The 19,755-nt window shown below is 44.9% G+C and overlaps 1 protein-coding gene across 4 annotated transcripts in view; it reads left to right on the forward strand.

Moving 5' to 3' along the window:
- Window positions 1-19,755, forward strand: part of HTR4 (5-hydroxytryptamine receptor 4) — a 107,954-nt gene that overhangs the window by 46,418 nt on the left and 41,781 nt on the right. For all 4 annotated transcript variants that reach the window (XR_007890802.1, XM_051631250.1, XM_051631251.1 and 1 more), the window contains 4 exons: window positions 5,932-6,057; window positions 7,026-7,226; window positions 17,564-17,717; window positions 18,485-19,053. Coding sequence is in view for 3 of the 4 variants with exons in the window: in XM_051631250.1 (XP_051487210.1) it covers window positions 5,932-6,057; window positions 7,026-7,226; window positions 17,564-17,717; window positions 18,485-19,053 (1,050 nt within the window). In the remaining variant the exon portion in view is untranslated. The remainder of the gene's footprint in view (window positions 1-5,931; window positions 6,058-7,025; window positions 7,227-17,563; window positions 17,718-18,484; window positions 19,054-19,755) is intronic.

The raw sequence follows: 19,755 nt of genomic DNA on the forward strand, positions 1-19,755 counted from the left end.
CCCCCCAAAGCAATGTCTTATTTATTTACCCCTCACTCTCTTTTCCATCTTCTGCCACTCCCACAGGAGTGTCTGGACAGTGCCCAAGGTGCTATCAGCACTGAGCTGTTTATTAGCAGTTTTTCCCACTGCAGTGGCAGGGAGGTCAGGGGGTGACATGTAACAAAAACCAGAGGGGCAATGTGCAAGGTCTTACCAACATGACTGATCTATGCAGCTTAATTGCTGCATAAAATATGCAAAGCACTGGAGGTCATTTAGAAAAGTTGGGGTATTTACAGGAAAGTAGAAATTGAGCTTGAAAAAATAATTACACTTCTTCTTCCTTCACATTAATGACTACATAGAGGAGCCTTTTAAATGTGTCCATATATGGGTCTTAAGCATCCATTCCACATCAGTATTTCACCTTTTTCCTTAAGTGATTTCTATATTCCTACTAACCAACAATCATTTTGTCTGAATCTCATTTCCTTGTAATAGCAAACCCATCAATCTCTGCTTTATTAAACAGGGAGGCATGCTTGGAAGCCACAGCACTCAGATTTGATCAAAGATGTTATGCAAACCATTGATTTTAATTTACAGCAATATCCACTTCTTCCATTATTAACAGCTTTGAATTACTGAGACTGAATAATTAACAAATATTCCTTATTGATGTTAGATTATTCAAAAGGCAGATGGACAGAAACATAGCCCAGGTGAACATCCTTCCTGCCCCCCCCAGTGATGCATATGTCTATTTTATGTTCCCCAGGGGAAAATGCAACATGGCACCAAGGAATATTCTTTGGAGAGATCTCCCAAAACTGTTAGTGCAGCAAATGCTCCATAGACAAGTGTGCCAGTGTGTGTTTCTGTCCTGCTGGTCTCTGTTCAGAGCCCTGGGCTGTGACCAGCCAAGTCAAATGATGCAGACCAGGATGCCACCACTTCCAGGCCAGGGCTGCCTGTGCACATTGGATGGGAAATGTGGGCTTAAATATTGTCCTGCTTCCTAGTTGAAGCACCCCTCAGTCTTCAAGCAGGGCAACATCTGGTGAAGTGTGTGGCTCAGTACCAACCTCTCTTAGCATTTCTAGAGGTTGTTTTGGTGATTAAAACCCAATCTCAGTGCACCAAAGAAGACCTGAGCTGGGTAATTCTCTTCAGGGTTTGTTCACTTGCACAGCTCTTTGCAGCTGGAAGAGATGGAGGTTTCTGTACCAGCCAATAAGCTTCTTCACTGAGAGAGAGGTCTGGGACCACAGAGCAGATCTATGCCTTCATCTGCTATTATGGTGATGTCCTTCTTCATGAGTCCAAATGAAAGGAAATCACCTGGGATTCTTACAATATCTGCCTTGCAAGGACTAATCTCTCCACCCAAAGCCTCATCCCTGCACTCTGACTGTCATTGCTTAGCAAAACCTGGCTGAAATTTAATGTCAGTCTTCCACCCCAAAGCACCAAACTTGGCCAGTTATAACTGCAGAGTTACAACTTTCTTGCAGCTGTAGGAGTTTTCTCTTCAGTAAAGAAAATGCAGCTGCTAAGGAAGAGCAGAGAGGTGTCTGCAGCTATTTCTGTCCTAGCTGCACAGTGAAAGTCATCATTTCTCTCCACCTCCAGAGCCCTTTTCTCTGGTGTCTCTCAAGCTCCCTCCTCCCCCATTCCCACAGAACCACCTGTGCCCATCACGAGGGGAGCAGCTGGCAGCAGGTGGGTGCTGTCACCACTGAGGGGGCAGCAGTGGAGGACACCCCTCAATGGAAAGGGTGTAGTGCTCCCAGGGAGCTTGTGCCTGGGGACAGGGCCATCCTTTCAGTGGCAATAGTAGGTGGTTGCTGTGACTTTTGTCAGGGTTTCCTGTATAGGCATGGCTGCTTTCTGTGGGAGATAAGGAGGCAGTTCAGCTCACCCACATGCTGACTGATCACTGTGAAATGTTTGTGTCCAAGTGCTAATCCATTGCCTTTAGAATCAGAGCAGCTCATTCAAGGAGCAGGTCACATCAAAATGCTTTACTCTTCCTCTCTGTCTCCCCCCATGGGATGAGACCCCGGGACATCCTGACACCAAGTGCCTTTCCCTTGCCTCCACAGCAACCAACTGAGAGCCAGAATCCCCCGCTGCAGGGAGGTGACAGTCTCAAAGCCCCAGGGCTTCCCCTAAAAAAGAGGCAGCAGGCTCAGTTGCCATCCCCCCCTCCTGAGGCACCGAACGGTGGAGTAAAAAACCCCCTCCATGGTCGATGGCCAGCTCACCCCCCAGCAGGGCTTGGGCACAAGGGAGGTGACACTCCCCCTCTGTACACTGCACACCCCTCTGGAGAGTGCAGGTGCAAGGTGCTCAAATAATTCAGTGATGAGAATTGTTAGGAACAGCAGAAGGATTAGCAAAGCTAGATAAGACAAAATGTATATCTAGCTCAGCCTGGCTCTGTATGAACTAAACCATCATCATCCCATTTTCCACTGTGCCATAACGTATGTGCTGCTGGGCTCACTCGGGAGGAAAAGGAACATCTTTGTATGGTGCTATTCAGTGTGCTTTGACATTTTGTCTCACAGATGCAGCCATGGAGCAGTGTCAGCCTATTGTGAAGGCTTATTTAGACAGGTACAATTACAGCTTGGCACTGAAGGTGCCTTTGATTCCGGCATCCCCATTGTTCCTGAGGCTTTTCATCCCCCCCATAACCAGCTAGAAGGCCTGTGGCTTAGACCTGCCTTTGAAGTTTTTTCTTATCCATTTCTCTTTAATATTCATGGTGTCTTTTTCTGCTGGTGAATATTATTAGTGAGGGCTCTGGCACTTGATTGTGCTCAAGATAGTGATGCTTGGCAAGTGTCTGACCTCTCCCAGCTGTGCAGCAGCTGTGGACAGGAGGAGGAAAAGTGGTGGGGCCAGGGCAGTCTGTGCAGGAGAATCACCTTGTGCATCCCACTCTGCACTGTGCCCATGGGGAAGGACTTGCTCCTGGCTTCTCATCCTTTTCCAAAGGACTTCGCTGCAGTGCAGGTTTGTGTGTCAGCAGGTCCCAGCTTCCTGCCTCCCAAAGTCTCCAACACAGGACTTTGCCTCTGAGGAAAACCAGGTCTTTCAGGTTGGATGTGTGTGGAGATGGTTGGGAGGGAAGGAGAGTGATTTCTAGTGGAGGAAGGAGTGATATCCTATTGTAGGAGCAGCTGTGTGGCCAGTGACCAGTTCTGTGGAATGGCTTGGGATTTTAGTATTTAGATGCCAATTACCTTTAGTTTTGAGGAAGGAATCTCTGAATGCAATTGGGGGTGGTTGCTGGTGATAGAGAAGCACAGAAACTGATGCCATTTGCCTGGTTCTGCATGGAGCATGTTACTATGAGGCCAAGGAGGAAAGCTGCCCGGAGAGAGTGTTCACCACGTACTGGAAGTTTGAAAGACAGACTGGACAGACGAAGGCAAAGGAATCTATCAAGAGCTGTTAAACACAAGCTCACTGTGACACAGATCTTTGTGTCACAAGAGAGCATGTGAGGGAGGCACTGCCCTGTGCGTGTGGGCATTTCATCTCCTAAGGCCTCTGTCAGACAGTGACGGATGAGGCAGATCCTGCTGATCAATAGGGATTTTCTTGTGTCAGGAGGGAGGAATTGTGACTGGACTGGTGTAGGCAAATTGCTGGCAGCAGTTGCAGTATAATTGCAAGAACTGCAGTCACAAAATCCACTCATTGCAAGAGGTGTCCCAGAACTAATGACCCCAGGTGGCAGGAAGTGATGCTCTCCAGTCGAAGCGGGGAAAGCTACACTGACTTCAGACAGAGCCTTGTCAACGTCTCTGAAAGCACCAAAGGATTTGTCCAGAGCTACCAGCTTGAAGCCTTAATTGCTCTCACCAAAGTTGTGCTAAATTCAGTAGAAAACTCATTCTCATTAGGTGCAAACTCTTTCAGGTTCTAAATTAAAGCACATCTTGACTTTGTCTTTCTCCTATCTTAGCATCTATAATTGGCTTGCATGAAAATAAGCGTCTTGCTGGATGCAAACCCATGGCTATGTCTGACCCCTTCAGCATAACCCCAGAGATCTTCCTGCATTTGGCAAGAGTGGATTTACTGGCATTAGCACTGAAAACTGGCAGGGCAAAAGAACCAGTCATGCCTTTGGGCTGGGATCATTCATTCCAACACAGGACAAAACCCTCTTCCTTACTGGGTACCATGCGCCCTGAGCCACCCGTAACCCCTCTCCTGGTGCCTCAACAGCCCACATTTGGAAGGACACGTGTCTGGCAGTGCTCAGGGACTTTTTGCCTGAAAAATCTGTTAGGTGAGACACACTTAATTGTCTGTTCCACATGGTGTTTATTAATCTCTTAGTTTAAACACAGGAGATCATCTGGAATTAAAAGCTGCCTGAGTTCTCACAGATGAGAAGGCAGTACTGGGCATATGGACATACATTTATGGAACTAGGATTTGCAGTCAGCTTGGACCTCTTTCTTATTATAGCCATATAGTTTTTGAGCCTGCATATATCTGCCTAGTGCTCTGTTTTTTTGTGAGTTCAGGGCATCTCCTTTCCTCTTCTTTATTTGCACCTTAACATCCTGGCCCATCTGGATGAACCTCTACCCAGTCATGTATTTCCTTGTAAAAAATTGAAAATCAAGGCTTTCCCAGGATGCTGTTCATGCTCAATATGAAGAGTCTGAGTTCAGCAGGCAGTGATCTGACCCACTGGTGCAACTGGCAGGCAGTGGGTAAAAAAGTCATGCTCAAAGTGGCATCACTTTTAGGGGTAAAAACAGAGTGTGATTAAGCAGATGTTCTGCAATGCAGGCTCAGGGTGAAGTCAATCACTAGAAGCTTATTAGCAGGGCACAGGTAGTGGAGGCAGGACTTCAGCAGTCTCTAATCTTTTTTAGCTTTGCTAAAATGAGGAGAATTCTGTGAGATAAAGTATAAAAGTCTGGAATGTATTTAGTAAATTAAAAGTAATCCCAAAGGACGATAAAGTAAAACAGAATAGTGGTTCAGTTTTTCAATTACCTGAACAATCTCACAACATTAATCCTGGGTGCTGAATACCAACTCTGTGCTCTGTGAAGATATTTCCCTGCTGAATTAGTGTCAAGTCCTGCTCTTAATGCCAGTTTATTTCTAGCTGCACTTGATGATGTGAACAAACACCCCTTCTCACCCAGGGAATGTAATAGGGAATGTTACACAAGCAGGCAAAGGTTTAGGATGTGTTTTGTTTTGGATGTGTGGTTAGAAATAGCTCTAAAGGAGAAGTGGCTCAAAATTTTGTAATGAAACTGTTTTATGAGGAATTGAACACTGTGTATTGCATGCTGTGTATTTACTTCCAGCTTTTCAGGCTTCAAAAAAAAAAAACCCCAGCAACTTTATTTTGAACATTTAACAAGGTATTTGTAGAAATGCAGACTTAAATTATGTCCAGCATTGTGTTTTCGTGGTATCATTCCTTTTTCTCTTCTTTCTCTTCATTAACTGAAATAAATTATTAATGTCAAGGTAGGGGGAAATTGGGCACCCCGTTTTACTTTTTTGATATATTCCCTAATTCTGGAAAAGTTATTAAGTGAAAAGGAAAAAAAACAACAACAACAACAACAAATCAGGCTGCCTCTTGTTCTGTGGCAGAGAGTGAAAAGAGAACAAGTGAAAATATTATGTGAATTTTGAAATTCAAGATGTAAAATGCTCATCCTGAGGAAAACCTTGGAAAAAAAAAAAAATATGGAAAAGTGAAAGGAAAGAAGACAGTTTATCTGTTTGTTCTTTCTTTATCTCCATTTTGGGCCTCGTTGTGGCTGGGCAGACATATTGAGAGATGGAGTGTCCTGCTACACCAGGTGATCCCCTCCCTGTGCCTCTGTGGCTTGTCATCTTTAATTTTGTCTTCTTTTTTTTTCTTCTTTTGTCCTGTGTGCTCCCCAGTTCCAGTGAGGGCTTTGGCGTAGCGGAGAAGATCGTGCTGCTCACCTTCATCTCTGCAGTCATACTGATGGCCATCCTGGGGAACCTGCTGGTGATGGTGGCCGTGTGCCGGGACAGGCAGCTCAGGTGAGCCCACCCAGCCAGCCACCCCCTGCCCTGCCCTGGGCACCCACAGATGACAATCCTTCCCTAAAAAGCCCCATTCCCACAGCTGAGGGCACAGATGGCCATGGGGCAGGGTGTCTGTGGCCATGCTGACACCATGGCAGTGACAGGCTCCCACACCCACCCAGGGCAGCCCCACCCGGGTTTACAGCCTGGCAGGGGGATCCTTTCAGTACCCATCCTCTACAATTTTAGGACTTTCAGTGTAAAAAAGCAGATAAATGAGTTTAAAACAAAGCTAAGCAGCAGTTCCTTGGAGAAGTGGGTTGGCCTCTGCCCCTTTTCCATCTCAGATTTCCTAGGAAGCCCACCAGAAGGCCCCGTGGTGCTGTTGTGCTGCACTGCTGCAGCTTGGTGAATGCTGCCAGTGATTTGGGGGGGTCATGGCAAACCTCCTGTCTCCAGGCTTGCTGCTACCCTGAGAAGCTGTCAGACCAGCTTCAGAAGCAGAGTGAGATATTCAACAGCCTCTATTCATATTCTGCGTGGGATTTTTAATGGATTTAATTCTATTTTATTATTATGATTTAAAAGGTACTCTTCAAGTTCAAATTACAGCTTCAGCCTAGATTCATCTCTGCTTTCTGGAATGGTTTTGCCAATTTACAAGTTAAAATAAAATCATCCTCCTCCACCCCAAAGTCTCCAATGCAAACTGTGAGGCTGAGCCCCATGCAGGGACCTGTGGGCATTTATTTGCCTGTTCTGTGTGAGCAGAAAATTGTGTTCAGGCAGGGAACATGGTGGGTATTTAGCTGTAAGAACCAGGAACAAGCTAGGAGTGACCATATAAAGTGAGGAGTACCTTAGAGAAGACCTTTTAGTGTGATGGAGCAAAGTAGACCTGAACACAAGCTGAAATCTCTGTCCACATACAGAGGATGCTGCACTGAAACTTTTCCTACCTAATTCTGTGATCTGTCTTGCAGGAAAATCAAGACCAATTATTTCATTGTTTCCCTTGCCTTTGCGGACCTGCTGGTGTCGGTGCTGGTGATGCCATTTGGAGCCATTGAGTTGGTTCAGGACAACTGGATCTATGGGGAGATGTTCTGCCTGGTCCGAACGTCCCTCGATGTCCTGCTCACCACGGCGTCCATCCTGCACCTCTGCTGTATCTCGCTGGACAGGTATGAGCAGAGGAGCATGGAGAACAACTATAGTTGTTTTAAGTTTTTTCAGTGTTGTTGCTTGTCAGTGGTTGCCAAAGGGCAGATGTGACCCCCCTGGGAACAGCAGAGCAATAAATCTCACCCGGTAGCTGGTTTTGGAGAGAGCTCTCTGAATCCTCAGCAGTGCAGGAGAACTTTGAAAGGAAGGAGGTTTATATGGACAAAGCAAGCCAGCTTCTTGGCCACTTTGCAGCACAGCTCTGTTGGCATTACTGATCAGAGGTGGCACAGTCTCTCTTCCTCAAAGGAAGGAGAAGATGCCCGTAAGGTGCATCAAAAGAGAGATTGGCAGGGACATTTCTCTCCGTGGCGATGTTGGGTGCAGGGCTGGGTGTGCTGTGCTGAGCCCTGCCTCCCCAGGCACCCAAACACTCAGTTCTTTGGCTTTCTCTCTTGAGCCAAAAACATACTGGACATCTCTTTCAAGTGCTGAACTGTCCTTCCTGCTGCCAGCAGCCATACAGGCAGATGAAAACTGAGATGACTGAATGGCACATGGTGGCATGTGTGGCATTTCAGGGAGCAAAATATAAAGAGCAACCTCTCCCCCCCCAAGTTTTCCAGGCTGTTTATCTAAGGCATCCATTTGCACATCTCCACTAGTGAAGGCTAGCAGGGAGGTAAAGAAAGATGGTGAAAAGGATGTGTAGGCCTTGTGGGAGATCAAAAAAACTTGATTATCTTTTAAACTTTTCTCACCAAACTTAAATGAAGCCAAAAATCCTAAATAGTTTATGGCAAACAGTTCTGTTTTACTGTTGCCTGCAGCTTTTCAGGGTAAACAGCAGAACTTTCCACACAGAGTAGCAAGAATTTTTCACAGGATAAATACTTACAAGAAAATTATGTGACCAGCTACTCTAATAAGCAATATTTTGAGCTTTCATTTGAGTTCTGTGCAGAGATTTCAATACCTTTAATACCTTCAATGAATTTAACTGTCAATACCCTTAAAAATGCTCTTATTTAATATTACTAATATGGTCAAAACAACCATAATAATTCTTGTCATCATGACAATTAATATTTAAATAGCATCTTTCATCCAAAGAGTCTGTACCCAGCCAGACTTCCAAAGAAACTTGATTAACTTCTGCAGTGATGGGCAGCACTCCTGGGCTGTGGGAGAGAGGGGCAAGGGCACATGCACTAGAGTATCCCAAGAGAAGCTGATGTGTAATAGCTAAAGCACATTTCCTTATCAGGAAATGTAGATGGCTGGAACACAAATAGGAAGCTCATTATCTTAAAAATGGTGACAAATTGCCACTTTGAGCCAATTACCAGTAAAGCAGATGTTAGGCATCGCGCTCTGGATGTGGCCTTGTTACATAAAATGTTGGAATTTGATTCTCCAGGCACTTAATTAAATGCAGGGGTCATGTAGAGAAGGGAAAATGTTGTTTTCCCCTCTCCCCTTCAGTGACAATTTTTGTTGGTTTGGGGTGTGGGTTTTTTTCTACAGTGAGAACTGAGTCCCAAACAGTGCTAAGAGGACAGAATAGGTGAGGAGGTTGTCTGGGTTTCTGTGCAGGGAAGGATGGCTCAGCCCATGGTTAAGCTGTTCTCCATCACCACTGTGTCATCCACCCTGGCAGCTGGGCTGGAGGCACTGCTTCCTTCACACTGCTTTATTTGATTTTTTTTTCTAGCTGTTGCCCTTCTGTTCATTCAGACTTTATGGGAATATGCTTTTCCTAGCTACAGTTTTTCCTGTGATTCATTTATTTCCTGCCTTCTGTTTTATTTCAGGGCATACAACTGGGTTTTTTTGTAAAGAGACTGGGTGGTTTATCTAATCCTCAGGACTCAGTTTGTAAAGTCATTCTGTTTAACATTCTCAGAAAGTGTTGTTTGAAAAGACTTTTATCTGATATCATCTTATATCTATTTCCATTGCTGCCTCTGGGGAAAAAAAAAGAAAAGAAACAAAAACATTAAGGCTTTAATTCTCAAAGGCATTTGAGAAAATCTGGAGAAACCACCACAGGATAAAATGATCTTACTGGTCAGACACAGGGAGCAAAGTGATGCAGAGACTTAGGGACACTCAGTCTCATCTGAAAAAGGATTTTTCCATGGTATCAGAGTTATTTCAAGGCTCACTGAAGCCAAATTTGCTGTCACTGGGTTGTACTTTTTCATCATCTCTTTGTTTTTCTAATACAAAAGAAAGATTTAGCCTTCAATTATTTATTTGTTGCATGTTTTATGTTTACATATCTATTCTTTGAGCCTATGCAATAAAAATAATTGCACTGCATATAAATAGGCCAAGAAGCTACGATAGAGTCTCCAAATACAGTTAACCTGTCAGAAGAGGCAATTTTCTTCTCCAATATTTGCAATACAATTTGCAATACAGTTACTTCTCAGAGTCTTGGGGGAAAAAACCCAACCCAAACAACAAATCAGCAGAGAAACAACCAGGTCCTAGATGTCTGTATTCTTGCCTTAAATGCACATCTGGCACCTTCATGTGACCACAGCATCCTGCAACCCTCTCTCCTTCCTCCAGGTCTCTGGGCTGCACCTCAGCTTGAGAAGCTCTGCTCCAAGTCTATATCTCAGCTGTGCTCTAGGTACAGGGTTTGCCTGGGGCATTCAAGGCATTTGCAGATCTGCTGTGTAACAGACCTAACTGTGTGTTTGTATATTCCACACTAATCTTTCTGGAATTCAAACATGCCACATAATCACTGCTAAATAACAGCTAAAGCAAAGCAGATGTATCCAAAGAGTTTTGGAGCACCAGAGTGACAGATGCTCATTGCAGCATTTACAAACATTAATTAACATTAATGTACTGTTCAGACACCAGTTAGCACAATCCCTTGAGAGAGATGATGCTTTAGCAATTCCTAAACACCCAAACCCCTGGTGCTCTGCAATGCAAGTCCTTCTGCAGAAGAACCTGGCTGCCTCCTGTTCCCAGGACTGTGTCCCATCACTCATCTCTTTTGCATGGTGTTGCAGTCAACATAGCCAAGGCACAGGGAGGTCAACTGGCTCACCAAAGGGTGCTTGGCCCATAGTGGGACTCAAGGTCAGGATGGAGCAGGGTGTCTGTCTAAAGGACGGGGAGAAAGCAGCTGTGCCCAGCTGTGCTCTGCAAAGCACCTGCCAGCTGGCCAGGGGCAGGAGGAAGTTATTAGTGGGGAGACTGACTAGGTTTTAAATAGCTATCAGTAAGTAATGATTAGGCAGCCACCAATCTGATTATATGACACAAATTCTAGCTATAGTTTTGAACCAGACCATAAATCCCCTGTGCCCTTTTCAGCTGGAAAGGTGCCTGGTCTGGTACCACTCCCAGGTGCTGGGGTGGAGGAACAGAGAACCAGTACAGAGCAGGGCTGAGCAAGGGCAAATGGAAACTGTCCACAAGGACTGAGAGACACACCACGTCACTGCAGAGTTATCCCTGCTGGCACTCAGCTCAGCAAGGAAACTAGCACAGGATTGGCAGAATTCAGGTCCAAGAGCTGTAAGAAGAGTAACAGAGCAAATGGCCATGGCACGGCCTAGGGATGCACTGTCCCTTATTAATCTTTACAAACCCTCTAGAAATACAGTGCTAATAACCCTGCAGACACACCGACCCACAGAGGGACCATGAAGGAGTCCTCTGTCTCTGTTTGGCAACATACATTTGTTTGTATTACTAGCTAAATTTATCCAGTTCCAATTAACTGCTCTCTTTCACATTTTTCTCAGTGTAATTATCACAACACCAACAGGCTGTTGTTTCTCTAATAAGAATTTAATTTTGTTAGCTATAATCATTTTAAGACATCTTTAAACTTTTTTTTTTCTGGACCAGCAATGCATAATTTTGTTTTATTTGGCACAGTCAGAGACCATAGCTTATTTGTTTGGTGGGAAAAAGGAAAAGAAAAAAAAAGAGAGTAAAAATCTGGTTATGCAGAGGCCAGAATCTGGTTTCAGTGAAATATCAGCAAAGCCAGTAGTGCTGTTTCAGTTTCATACAGGCACAAATAAATTGAGATCCTTTCTCCTTGGCCTTTGTTGCTTGGTGAGAGTTCAGCTGAAGGCTCTGCCCCAGCCTGGCTCACTGAGGGAGGAGTGTGCCAAACCACACTCAGATTTGGGTTTTCCAGAGTGCACCAGAGTAGAGCTCCAAAAAGACAAAAAAGGGGATTTTTCCAAACTAGCCAAATCCTTACATATAACTTGTGTCTTGTGAGGAGAAGCAGCTTCTGAAATAGGTGTTCTGAAACAGGCAACCCCTGTTGCCTGCAAGATTTTTCTATCAGTACTGGTCAGTATGTTCAGCATCTTAGCTGACTGCCTGGGGGCAGCCCCCGGGACACCCCGTCCCTCCTGGGTGCTGGATTCTGAGCCAGATCCCCTGGGGTGGCAGCTCATGGAGTCAGTCTATCTGCTGCTGCATTTCTTTGGCCTCTCCTTCCGTAGAAACTCACTAACAAATCATTCCCACTTGGGTGCTTAAGGCATGGATCACATGCAGGCACAGAGCTTGTGTGGTCATGGTTGTTGCACCCTGACTTTGGGAGAGAGCTAATAGCACCCACAGTTTTCCCACCATCTTGTCTTCTTTTTTTCTAGTTTCTTTAAGGGGGGTTAAAAAAAAAATATTTCATATAAGTATTCAGTAAATTTTCCTTGGCCAATTTCAGCCCTAGTGATGATAAAACATATGGTATGTATATGATTTTATACATGCACATGACACCAAATGGTCTTAAATGTGGGCCACCCACAGAACCAGTCTGTTTAGTAAAGGTGGGTGTGTATTTGTCTGTGATATCAAGGAGCTTCTTTCAAGGTAGTATCTACATTCCTGTAGCTGAAATTACATTGTATTGCAAACCAGGGGAACACTGTAATTTTTCTCCAAGGGCAAGGAATTACCTGATGCAGCTGAGTAGTTCTGTTTCTGTAATGCCCAGATGGCAGTCATAGAGCCACTGATCCTGAGGCAGCATCTGCACACTCCAGGGGTGCTCTCTGGGGATGTGTCCAGGGCAGCTTTTTACACCACCATGGGCTTGGGAGGCACTTGGATGTCCAGGCTGATGGATGGCCAGATGTTCTGGCTACTGTATCACTGCTTACATCATTTTAGCCACAGAAACTGATATATGTTAATGTCACGGGCCCAGCTGCTCATTGAGATTCTTGGACCTTTGGTGTCAGTCTTGAGCACAGATCCTGGCCACAACTGCAGTCTCACTGTGTTGATACATGATGAGTATGCAGATATTTATGACCTCCAAGAGCTAGATTATGTTGCTGGCATATCTAGGTCACCAGTGTGTTGCAATGTACTGCTGCTTCTCAGTCCCTCCTCTTTCCTACCTCCAAGAACTAGAAGCTATAAGCTAGTAATAACGACAGGTGTCCATCACTTAAAAGTTGATGTGCTTTTCAACAATTGAGGGGTTTCTTCTATTTTTCTTTCCAGGGGAAAGGCAGGGTATGATACAAGGAATGTGCATACGTGTGTGTATGTACGTGCAGGATTTTTCAAACAGGCAAAATGGCAACAGCAAACAGCTTTGATTTACAGCACTTAGATTTTCATCAAAGCCTTGGACCAGCACAGCAGATTCTGCATTCAGTTGTACAAGGCAAGAATGTAACTGAGGTTCATTTTCTGTCTATTTTCTCTTTGGCTTCACAGCTTCCCTCTTATCTGCCATCTCCTGTCTTCACATGTACACAATTCAACATTAGGCAAGCTGTCGATGATCCTGCTGCTGAGGAATGAGATATTATGTCTTCTTTACCCAAAGTGCTGAAGACTGTTAGGTACAAATGTGTTGCTGATATACAGTTCACCAGGCATTTATATCTGTTTTCTGGTTCTATGTGTAGCACTGGCTGTAAGGAGGAGCTCACCAGCAGGCAAAGCCCAAGGGCTGTCAGGGAAGGATAAAACATTTTGATTTTGCAGCTCTTGGACAGTCTGTATATGAGGCTCCTCCATGTGACTGTGGGAGCTCCTGCATGAAGGAATATAGAGGAAATGGGGGCACTGAGCCACTGAACCTTGAGCTTTTTTTATGGCTTTTGTAGAACGTAGCAGAGATGGAGTGGCTGAGAGAGTTTTTAACACATGTGGTTCACTTTTGGGATCTGATCCATTTGGCACTCATCAGTCTTGTCCCCCTGCCATCCTTATCACTGGAAATTTCACTGGAAGACCAGGAAGCACCACATTCATCTTCCTGGAGAGGGAGCCTGGCCACTGCACTGCTTCACAGAGCCACCAAGGGATGCTGGGCAGGTCACAGGTCCTTGATAGCCAGACATATCTGTGAGAGCCTTAAGAGCCATAAGTAAGGCCATAAGAGCTATGGATTTCTTTTGAGCCTTCTGTAAAATGTTAACACTGGATTGGTTAATGTGCCAAATACCTGAGATGGGAAAGGAAAAGTATTATAATAACCTTTGCTTTATGGAGCTGTTTGGAAGATCTAGAGCTCTGGGAAGGGATTCTTGTGTTTCCCCTTCAGCAAAGAATGTCCTAGCAGTGGCAGAGGAGAGGATGTGCTTCATCTGCTCTGCAGTAGTAGGAAACAGGGAAGTTCACATTTTCAAGGAACTGCAGAAACATGGGTCTGAGCTGATAATAGGAAGAATTAATATTTAATGAAAGTTGGACATGTTATTTATAGTGTGTATATATTACATTTTATATTCATCCATCACACTGCCATAGCAGTGCATTATAGATATTCTTTATGAGCACAGGAAAACAGCTCTAGCTTTAAAGGAAGCAGAAATATAGAATAAGAAAATGTCTTAATTTCAGCTTTTGACTAAAGCTATTGATAATCTTAGAGATATAATTACTTTTCTCTCAGTGAATAAATAGCTGCTTAAATGCCCAAACCTTCACATGCATCAAATCACCAGGTACTGCAAAAATGGGTGTGACTTCAATGTATTTTATGTTTACATTTATATCAATTTATATTAAGATACACAGATTTCTATTATCTGACTCTCTGGGCCACTGAATGGAAATCCTGCTGAGCTATGGAATAGTGGATGGTGTGCTTCTCTGCCTCCCTCACCATCAGCAAAATTGTCACCCACACTCTGATTGTGGAACCTTGTTACCAAAACCAGTGTAGGGCAGGAGGAACCCAGCTTGACTTTTGGAACACAAGGGAAGTTACAGTAGCAGCAGTCAGTGAAATATATATAAATAAATATATATTTATATATTTAAATGATCTTTTGACACGTAAATGGAGGAAAATTGCTGCTGAATCACTGGGAGGGAAGATAGGAGAGCTTAAGATGTCGTTTTTACAGGCATAATTTTTACTCTAATGGCCTTTAATAGCATGTACAAGTCAGTGTAATGCTGTCAACTGCAGCAGAGGTAGAAGTATAGACATGTAATAACCCACACTGCTTGGAAGAACTGTTTTCCTGCTGTAGTTAATTAGCAATGCATTGTGGGTTTCCTTTTCTGATTGCTTATGCAACTTGTAAAATTGTAGCTGGTGTCTTGGCTTTTCTTTCCCTTTTATTGATTTAATATTTTTTTTTTCCTTTTCTGCAAATGAAGGTGGGCTCTTGCAGTAACTTGCCATCAGGCATCTCACAGTACTCCTTTGATGTCTAGCACTGGGTAGCACTTCCCAGTAGGTATCTCTCAGGTAGTAAACATTTAAATATGCCAGATATATCTGCCTTGTGTTTAGCATCAGAACAACAGTCACACATAATGCCAAGAGAAGCACCATCTGTCCTAATAGGCAGTCAAAACTTTACTGGAAATACCTGTTTCAATCTAAAGGTCAGTTTATTTCCTGGGGGAAGGAAATCTGGAAAGCAGGGGAAATCCTGACTCAGTAAGTTCTGGCAACACAAGGTGAGGCTACACAGGCACATTGTGGCTGCCATGAGGAGGGTAGTTATGATAGGAACAAAGGGATTATTTATTCTATCCTCTGAAATAATCAGGATATTGAAGTCTGACCATAATGGTTGGTCTGCATTGTCTGATAAACTCAGGAAAATTTAGGTTGGAAAGAACCTCTGGAGGTCTCTGATCCAGCCTTCCCCTTGAAACGTGGCCAAACTCAAACTTCAATCTATCTTAATTGGGTATCTCAGGGTCTCACCCAGCTGGGTTTTGCAGACCTTTGAGACTGGATACCTTTGCTTGTTTGACTTGTGATCCAGTGAGGGCAAGTTCCAAAACTAGGTGAATCCTGTTCCTGTAAAGAATCCAGCCTCTCCTTCTCTTCTTGTGGATGTGAGGGCTGTGTTAGTGGGGACAGGAATCACAGCCACTGGCTGTGAGCATGAGCTCCAGGAGAGGGACACTTCACCCAATGCTCTAGAATAACAGTTACTGTCAAATATACCATTTCTTTGAAAGTGAAACATTTCAGAGGAACAGGTTCATTTTCATGCACACAGGAAACAGAAGAGAATGTAGAAATGATCAAACTGAAATAGTTGAATGCTTGTTTCAACATTTTTCCCCTGTGACGTTTTGAATCTTGTTTCAAAGAGACTTTTGAAAAATGTTTTCTTTTGACACTTTGATATTACTTCAACCCTTTGTGTGAATATATAATCTGATTTTATCAAAACAAAGCAATTAAGTTGCTTTATTCAGACTCCACATGACTTTCAAAAGAATGTCTTGAGAAAATTCGGAAAATCTTAGATTTTTGTGCCTGTTTAGCACAAAAGTTTTGCTTCCCACTCAGATCTTGGTGAAATAAATTGTATATCTCAAGAACATCTTTCTAATACATAAACTCTGTGTATGTGTGCATTCACACAGGGCTTATTTTAATGTGCTGCATCTTAGGTTAGTGGTCCAGCTTTATTGTGTGTTTGCTAATTTCATGTCTCCAATGCACGATTCTGCTGACTTTGTAAAATTGATTTTTATAGGCATTCAGCAGTGAGGCTCTCTCTCTGTGCACATTATGCCTTGATGTGAGACTCTACTCAAAAAAACCTCAGATGGAGACCATTCCTTCCCTTCATAAATAGTGTTTGAAACTGTAGCCAGTTCTTCAATGCAGTGCTCATATCCTGAGGGGCACCATATTGCAGAATTTCACCAAACCTGGAAACTACATCTACCAGATGATCATTAATAATTCACTAGGAAAATACATACATCAGGCATATGGTGAGTTACAGATTTTGTTATTTAGAAGAGCTGAGAATTGATGGGCACTTCTTGTGCCTCTGGACCCCAGTTCCCTGCTCTGCTGTGGTGGTGGGAACATCAGTACTGGCCTCTTTACAACATGGGCTGAAATCCAAATTCTAAAGGTCAAAAACATTTCATGGGGAACCTGAGGCAGACTCTCAGGTCACAACCACCAAAGATCTGCACTAGGATGGTAGGGTTGCTGGTTTGCTATGCTTATGAGCATATATTACTTTCAGAGCAAAAAGATTTCCAGTTTTAGGTTTGATAGACCTTCCTGATGTAGAAATCTGATGGCAGGTGAGTAGCACAGGGACGAAATAGACAGAAGAGTTGGTTTCATATGTCTTTGAGTTAACATTTTAATTTCACAGCCAGCTGTTATTTTAAAGGCAGGGGTCTGTCGTACTATGAATATGTTGGAAGGACTGGGAGGAGAAGGAAGAGCACAGGGCATGTCCCCTTGAAAGTGAAAAGAGTAGAAGTCACATGCAGATATTTCCTCTGTCCTTCTGGGAGAGGCTGAAGCCCAGCCAGGAGAGAAGCTGATTCCTGGGAGGTAGAAAGGGAGCTTGGTTACAGAAAGAAACACTTCATTTTGCTAACATTTTCACAGCTTTGAAACACTTCATTAATTTGCAGTAACAGCTTTTGCAGTCTTGTCAAAATAAATGTCCATTGCAGTTAGGAAAACCTCAACATCCACTCAGTTATGGCTGGATGGAAGGAAGGTGGGCTCCTTCATGGTGGTAAGGAGGGTGCAGACAGCTTGGTGATTCAGAGTGGAGGGAGGGTAGGGCTGAACTCACTCCCTTGCTCTGGGACCTCAGACAAACCACAGCAGTAGTCTGTGCCTCATTTTTCCTATCTGGAAAACAGAAAATACTTGCATTCCCTTGCAAACACTATGAAACCTTATTTACTCATGCTGTAAAAATATTCTGAGCTCCTGGTGTGAGAGACAATCAATGGAAATAGGCTATAGACTCTATTTTCCCCTCTGTTTTCAAAGGCAGGAGTCACAAGCTGAAGAAAATGCTTTCCTGCTTTATTTTTAGAAGCCCTGGAAGTCTCCTTTGATGATGGTTGTCCTCTCACTTTCTCCTTGCAGGTACTATGCTATTTGCTGCCAGCCTCTGGTTTACAGGAACAAGATGACTCCTTTGCGCATCGCTGTAATGCTTGGAGGGTGCTGGGTAATCCCAACATTTATTTCTTTCCTCCCTATCATGCAAGGCTGGAATAGCATTGGCATCATTGATCTGGTGAGTAGCTGAGGAGGTCTGCCAACCTAGTATCAAATACCTTCAGTGCTCTCTATTATTTTTTTTTTAAGCAATGCACAAGGAAAAGAAGGCAAGAGAGGCTGAAGGAGAAACTTCTTGTTCTTGGTGCAGAAGGGCTGCTGGGTTTATGGAGGTGTCTTTAAGGGGGTTTGAAATGACCTGGACGGACTGTCACAAAGAGAGTGGTGGCTTGGGAAAGGATTTTCCCTGTGTCTGCTAATAAGTTCAGTGAGTAGTCCTTTGAAAACAAGCCAAGGCCCAGCCAGCTTCTGATGGGCACCTCAGGAGTCCTCAGCTCCCCCCAGCCTCTGCAGCTCTTGGGGCCACCCCCCACTTAGCCCAAGGGTCCCTCTTTGCTGTGCTAGCAATGTTTGGAGAGCCAGGAAACCCAGACTTGCCCAGGAGGGATGGTCCTTCCCATCAATATCCCCTGTCTTGGTGTGAATCTTGAAGAGGGAGAGAATGTAAAGATCCTCCTGCAAGTCATTTCAGCAGGAGTCAGTTTTCCCCTCTGCAGTCTGGCTTCACTTCCAGGATCCCCTCAGCAGATGTGAGGAGCTCAGGATGTGAGCACAGGCAGGAGAGGCAGCGATGGGTAAGGCAGGTGCCATGGGTGGGACAGAGGAAGGAGAAGAGAGAATCAGAAAGTGGTGGTGGACTGTCCTGGCAAAAAGACTGCTGCTATTGGAGGAGAAAGCATTAACTTCTTTTCTTCTTCATCCTTGTCCTTCCTCCCGCTGCCCTAGATTCAGCAAAGGCAGTTCAACAAGGCTTCCAACTCCACTTACTGCATATTCATGGTCAACAAGCCATACGCCATTACCTGCTCCGTGGTGGCCTTCTACATGCCCTTCCTCCTGATGGTGCTGGCCTACTACCGCATCTACGTGACGGCCAGGGAGCACGCCCGCCAGATCCGGGTGCTGCAGCGCGCGGGGGCCCCGGCCGAGGGCAGGCAGCAGCCCCCAGACCAGCACAGCACCCACCGCATGAAGGCCGAGACCAAAGCTGCCAAGACCCTGTGCATCATCATGGGGTGCTTCTGCCTGTGCTGGGCCCCCTTCTTTGTCACAAACATAGTGGACCCTTTCATAAACTACACGGTGCCGGGGAAGCTGTGGACGGCTTTCCTGTGGCTGGGCTACATCAATTCAGGGTTGAACCCTTTCCTCTACGCCTTCCTGAACAAGTCCTTCAGACGTGCCTTCCTCATCATCCTGTGCTGCGGTGATGAGCGATACCGAAGGCCTTCCATCCTGGGGCAGACCGTGCCCTGTTCCACCACCACAATAAACGGATCGACTCACGTACTAAGGTGAGCGTTTCTCAGACGCTGCAAAATGCCCGGAGTCGCTAACAGGGATGCTGCTCTTGAGTTGTTGTAGGGGATTGTTTTCACTTTGCGTTTGAAATGTCTGATGGATTAACTGTTTAAAAAGGGAGGGAGAAACAGGAGCGCCCAGAAATCCTTAGGGTGCGCAGACTGCCTGGGTTTGTAGATGACAGATAAGTGTTGGCATGTGTGGTTTCTCCTGAGGTGGGTTCAGGCAGGAGTTGGGAGAATGCTGAAGTCAAGTGTGCAGCCCTGTTTCCTTGTCTGGCAGGAACACCTTGGCCCCGCAGGGAGCACCCTGAGGGAGGCTTCTTTCTCTTCTCCAGCGAAGGGATCGTGACACCCTCCACTGCTCCTTTTCAGGTTCTGCCTTGTGGCACCACGTGCTGCTGTTGCGTCTTCTGAAGTAATGAAAGGCAAATGATGAACTTCCCCAAATGCCCTGACCCTAGTGGGGGACTTCAGTGGCTCTCTGGAAGGAGGGGTGCTTGCCATTTTGGTTTAGCAGCTTGCAAAGGCTGAAGTGTCTGCCTTTTACTGTCACCCAGTCAAAGCCTGCCCCTCTGCAGGCAGCGGCACCCAGCTCTGCAGGACCCCTGGGAACTGAGCATGCCTCATGTGAGCTTCAGGGCATAGTCCTGTTGGTTGGCATTTTGGGGTCCTGGTGCATTTGAACCCCACCCC

The sequence above is a fragment of the Apus apus genome, chromosome 13 (genome assembly GCF_020740795.1).
Source record: "Apus apus isolate bApuApu2 chromosome 13, bApuApu2.pri.cur, whole genome shotgun sequence".
In the NCBI taxonomy this organism is placed as follows: Eukaryota; Metazoa; Chordata; class Aves; order Apodiformes; family Apodidae; genus Apus; species Apus apus.